The sequence below is a fragment of the Oppia nitens genome, unplaced genomic scaffold, assembly GCF_028296485.1.
Source record: "Oppia nitens isolate AA-2021 unplaced genomic scaffold, nextdenovo-longstitch-racon4-pilon3 scaffold29_pilon_pilon_pilon, whole genome shotgun sequence".
Lineage (NCBI taxonomy): Eukaryota > Metazoa > Arthropoda > Arachnida > Sarcoptiformes > Oppiidae > Oppia > Oppia nitens.
The window spans coordinates 111,905-117,913 of NW_026533209.1; the positions used below are offsets into that span (position 1 = coordinate 111,905).

Below are 6,009 nucleotides of genomic sequence, written 5' to 3' on the forward strand. Positions count from 1 at the left end.
GAAATAGTATGCCAGCGATACCGATTGTGGAAGCGTCGGTGTGGAGTTCAACCGGTTGGCTATGGTTGTATATCCCGCGTACCGGTTCGGAAGCCATTAGTTTCTTGAGGTTGTCAAATGACTCTTGATGTATTTCAAGCCATTTAAACTCTTTAGCTTTTGACTTTTTCATAAGTGTTGTCAATGGTGCGGTAACTGAAGCAAAGTCGGGTATATATTCGCGGAGATAGTTTGCCAAACCGTGAAATCGTTGAACATCTTGTTGAGAAGTCGGTATCGGAAAGTTTAGTATGGCTTTGACTTTACTATCCGGCGGACGTACTGTTTTACCATCGATGATATGGCCTAAGAATTCAATTGATTGTTTGAGAAACTCACATTTTTCTTTCTTTAGTCGGGCATTATTTAAGGACAACCGGTTAAACACTTCGTTTAATAATCGGTTGTGTTCGTCCAGTGATGATGAGTAGATTATGATGTCATCCAAGTATGATATTGTAGCAATTTCCGTGCGGTGATTTACTAATATATGTTCAGAGATAGTACTCTGTCAAAGCCGCGCTTACTATCACCTTCTCCAGCGGTAAAGTTGACACGAAAGCTACACGGATCATCACCTCCAAGGTGATGACACCCTCAACGACAGCAATCGCAACGTTTTCTCAACGATATTTATACTTTCAATTTATAAGCGCTTTATCTGCACTAAAATAAACACTAGTAATTTAACCTCACTTACCTTTGTTTCTACCAAGACGTCCCGATCCTGCCGTTCCTTCCGCTGCTTCGTTGTTTGTCGTTCCTGGTTTACTATCTATACTCACGATATACACTTCATACCGATTACTTACTCTAACTTTATCATACTTAACCTATATCCAACTCTTCAGTCGGATCTACTATTTTGATCAATGTTTTTATTGATCTACAAACCTTTATGTGACGTTTCCGTCACATATTAAACCCATATCCGACTATTACAGTCTGCAAATATATCTCGATCGGTGTTTCCACCGAGAGACAAACCTTTGGATAACATTACTGTTAACTAATATACCTAAGACTGACTATTTCAGTCTGAATCTATGTCTCGATCGGTGTTTCCACCGAGAGTCAAACCTTTAGATAACATTTCTGTTATCTAATATACCTAAGACTGACTATTTCAGTCTGAATCTATGTCTCGATCGGTGTTTCCACCGAGAGACAARCCTTAAGGTAACATTACTGTTACCTACTAAATCTATGTCTCGATCGGTGTTTCCACCGAGAGACGAACCTTAAGGTAACATTTCTGTTACCTACTAAACCTTAAGTCTCGATCGGTGTTTCCACCGAGAGACTAACCCTTAGGTAACATTACTGTTACCTATTAAACCTTAAGTCTCGATCGGTGTTTCCACCGAGAGACTAACCCTTAGGTATCATTACTGTTACCTATTAAACCTTAAGTCTCGATCGGTGTTTCCACCGAGAGACTAACCTTAAGGTAACATTTCTGTTACCTACTAAACCTTAAGTCTCGATCGGTGTTTCCACCGAGAGACTAACCCTTAGGTAACATTACTGTTACCTACTAAATCTATGTCTCGATCGGTGTTTCCACCGAGAGACAAACCTTAAGGTAACATTTCTGTTACCTACTAAACCTTAAGTCTCGATCGGTGTTTCCACCGAGAGACTAACCCTTAGGTAACATTACTGTTACCTATTAAACCTTAAGTCTCGATCGGTGTTTCCACCGAGAGACTAACCCTTATATTACCATAACAGACTATTATAGTCTGATATTACACTATGACCCGATGTTTTCATCGTGATATATGGCTGATCTACACTCCTGTAGATCAGCACACCCAGTATGTCTGATCTATGCTTCCATAGATCGACACGTTACATGCTGAATCCACGCTCCCGCAGATCGGCATACATTAAACTATGCTTTCCTTGTGGAATAAAACACTTACTCTTAAATGATGTAGTTGAATCCGTGGTAATGTCTGTTGAGTAGTTTATGAAATCCTATCCCGTTTCCTTTTGATAATAACTTTATTTATAACACTTTTAACAATACTTACATTATTAACTCAGTCAATTATACTTACTTAATTAACCTTTAAATTACTTCGCAAGCATATACTTTCTTGAGAGACTCAGGGCCGAAGGCCCGAGCCCATCGAAACACTTACTCTTTTGTTTTGTTAAATCACTTTATTATTATGTTTTAAAGTAAAAATACAATTAAAATATAAAACTTTACGTCTATTCACTTTGACGACTCGACGAGAACTCTCTGAGAGCTAGTCAACGACTCACTCTCTTCACTCTGAAAAAATCATATTCTATGACGTCGTTCAGCGTAATCACTCTGTTTCCAATCAAATAACTATATTTTTACTAACTAAACTAAACTTATAATCATTGGATATAAAACCAAATCCAACAACTACATTGTTAAACCCAAATAACTATGTGTACACCTTATATACTAAATAATTAATTATTAAAATAATCCTATAACTGCAATACATTATGGAACCTTGAAATCTTATAACATCACGTTATACATAATAATCATATAAATAAAACTGAGTAAATGTGATAACATTAGTAGCCGACATCGGCCGATATAATAAAAAACTCTCTCACAGTTTAACTATTAACCTAATTCACGTGAAGTATCACAATATGACACCGTTATTATGGAGATTTCCGAGAATCTTATGCACTACTCGATGAAAAGTTGCGGGACTATTCTTGAGTCCGAAAGGTAGGACTGTCCACTCATAGTGTCCGTCGCGGGTGACGAATGCTGTTTTATGTATGTCTTCTGGTGAGACGGCGACCTGCCAATAACCGGAAGCGAAATCCAATTTTGAGAATACAGTTGATCCTTGGAGACGGTCAATGACGTCAGCGATAACCGGTAATGGGGTCTTGTCGGCGACAGTTTTCGTATTGAGACGACGGTAATCCACACACAAACGATATGTGCCGTCTTTCTTAGGAGCCAAAGTGATCGGTGCAGCGTAAGGGCTCACGCTTTCCCGGATTAGTCCTTTTTGTAATAGGTCCTTCACTTGGCGGGCAGTTTCAGCTGCCATTGGAAATGATTGACGGTACGGGCGCTGTGCTGTAGGCTCATTGTCAGTCAATACGATTCTGTGCTCTTCAATTTTAATGCGGCCTAAGTCAGTAGAGTCGGCGGCAAATATTTGTGAATATTTGTGAATGAGTTGATCCACATTTTTATTAGGTATGGTAGGCAACCGGTTTGTTGTTGGTTGAATGGCCATATAATTGCAATGATGACCGGTTGACCTTAAGAATGGGTGTATTTTGTTTGACCATTTATACGATACGGTTTTAGAGTGTGTATCAATGATGACACCATAACGGCCAAGAGAGTCGATAGACATGAGAAGTGTATACTCGAATCCGTTAAGGACTTGTGCTTTCATAGTACGTGTCATCCGATTAATTGTTAGCTTAAATGTTACTTCACCAACGGTACGTATCGATCCACGAGCAAGTGATACGCTTGTTGATCGGCGATAGTTAATTGGAAGCCGTAGATGTTTTGCTACGTAGAGTGGCATTAGATCCACTGTTGAACCTGGATCAGCAAAAGCAGATAGTTCGAAATTCCCTATACGTCCCGGTATTAAGATTATGCTTTTGACATTAGCTGCTGATGCCATGGTTTGGGGACGTATGTAATGATTAGAGGTATCGGTTGATTGACTTGAATCACCAATGTTTGGTGTGACAACCGGTTGTGGTACGGTTGGTTTATGAGGGCAATCTTTATGATAGTGCCACGATGTCAGGCCACGGTCACGGCATATGCGACATGAATATGGTGGGCGAGACTTGTCTTTTGAATCCCGTTTGTTGGGAAAACGTTTGCTGAACCTATCGTTATTCTTGTCGGTTGTAAAATGTGATGAGCCGGGTTGTCTGTAATGTCGATTACGAGATTTGTCGGCTTCTATATCTTGAGCCATTTCCAGCCACTCGGTGGTTGATTTGAATCGACGGCCATAAAAGTATTCGCGATAGTCAGGGATGAGTCCATCGGTGAGGAGGTTGGCTTTGTCGTTATCAGTGTAGTTCTTGACTCGACGTAATAGCTTTAGTTTTTCGTCATAATATTGTTTTATGCTTTCGGCCTTTTGTTGGCGTCTTCTATTTGCGGCCACAACGGGAGGTATGTCGGAGTGTGTGTACCGGTCTAGTAGTAATTGCTTTGCATGAGTCCATGTGACGTCAGAACCGGTTAAGATATCCGAGCCATAGTAGTTGGCGGCGTCGTCTGTTAGAAACTCCATTATATCATCGACTTTGTCGTCATCGGAGTTCAATCGAAATGCTCTGTCAAACATCGATATGAATGCTTCTATCGTGAGGTCTGAATCTGAAGAGCCACTAAACTTCGGTATCTTCCGTTGTTTAGGTTTTGATTTACCGGTTGTATCTGTCGGTGCACCGCTTGAGAGTTGCACAACCGGTTCAATAGAGTTATTAACGTCATTACCATTAATAGACATGTTGTCTAAGTTTGTATCTTCGGTTTCGTTAGAGTTGCTATCGCTGTGAGGTATATCTTGTCGTCGATATAGAGTTCCGCTTCTTGTAAGTCCAGTGATAGGGGTTGTCATCAGTTATGCGAAGGTAAGGATCGTAAGTATGATCAGTGCTGACTGCGCCAATTTATAGTGTCTGTGTTGAGATCAGATCACTACTAGAGGGTGATTAAGGAGGCGCCGGTTGTTTAGCGTGGGTCGGTATGAGACCTACAACCAGTTATCTACTTAACCACTAGTTTGTTATCACCTGAAGGGTCGTTATGAGACCAATCAAGTGGTATATATGATGATCACTTGCAGTTGTGGTGCCGAAGTAAGGCAGGAGTTGATCCGTACGTACCGATGATGTCTTCCTATCTCTTGATTTACTTGATTGTGGAACTGTAGGCCAATGTTGGAAACAACCGGTTGAGATGTCTTGAGATTCCTGATATATCTTCAACGATCGGTTGGGACAGTAATGGTGATAGTAGTGAATGAATGGTAGTTAAGACACAGTTTCAATGAATAGTACTTTTATTAGTTAAACACAATTAATATTTGATTGAATACAATGGTTTGATTTGAAGTACAGTATTGTAGAGCACATGTATTGAGTGCTATAGTAATGGTATAACTCTATATTGAGTAGTAGACTAACTGAGAGGTCAGTATGCGCTTAGTATGCGATATGTAGTTACTGTTTGTCTGACTGACTGTCTTACTGTCCAATGTAAGTGTAAAAGCCTACAGTATTTATAGATCTTTTTGGACAACCGGTTGTGTGAGAGAGGACGGGTAGCTATTGGCTAAATTGAATGACTTTTGAACAGTTAGTGGTAGCGGCAGATAACTGTCAGGTCGGCGCCAATAGATTGGAGGCAACAAACGGTTGTTCAGAGAATCGGGTGATAAAATACTGTATATAGTTTAGGGTCTAATTGAAAATAGAAATATAAATCCAAAAATAGTTGCAAAATAATAGATAAACAAATAAATGATAAAATAAATGCAAAACTAAAAGGTAATAAAAATATTTCAATAAATTTATGCTAATTAAAAGCATATTCACTACAAAATAATTATTATATCCTGTATTTTAAAATATAAATTTATTGCATAATAATTATGATGTTTACTTGAAATAAATGATACAACTAATTAATATAGTTTATAAAACTTTATTATAAATAATATTATTTGTATTTTAATTGACATAAAAGAAATTATATATTAAATTATGAAATACTATTAATTGTATGAATGCTATTAAATATCATTAATTATAAAAAAAAATATTTTTATAAATTATAGTAAAGTAATAACTATATAATACATTAATAATAATTAAAAAAATATATGTAATTTTTTTCTGTAAACAATATTAATAAACTAAAAGTTAATTAACTTATGAAAAAAACAATTTATTATTGAAATATTA

General features: G+C 37.8%; 1 protein-coding gene across 1 annotated transcript; it reads right to left on the reverse strand.

Annotated features, from left to right (window-relative positions):
* Positions 1 to 2,681: 2,681 nt before the first annotated feature.
* Positions 2,682 to 4,661, reverse strand: LOC128954682 (uncharacterized protein K02A2.6-like). Its single transcript, XM_054300279.1, has one exon. The coding sequence runs from the start codon at positions 4,659 to 4,661 to the stop codon at positions 2,682 to 2,684; it is 1,980 nt and encodes a 659-aa protein (XP_054156254.1).
* Positions 4,662 to 6,009: the final 1,348 nt, after the last annotated feature.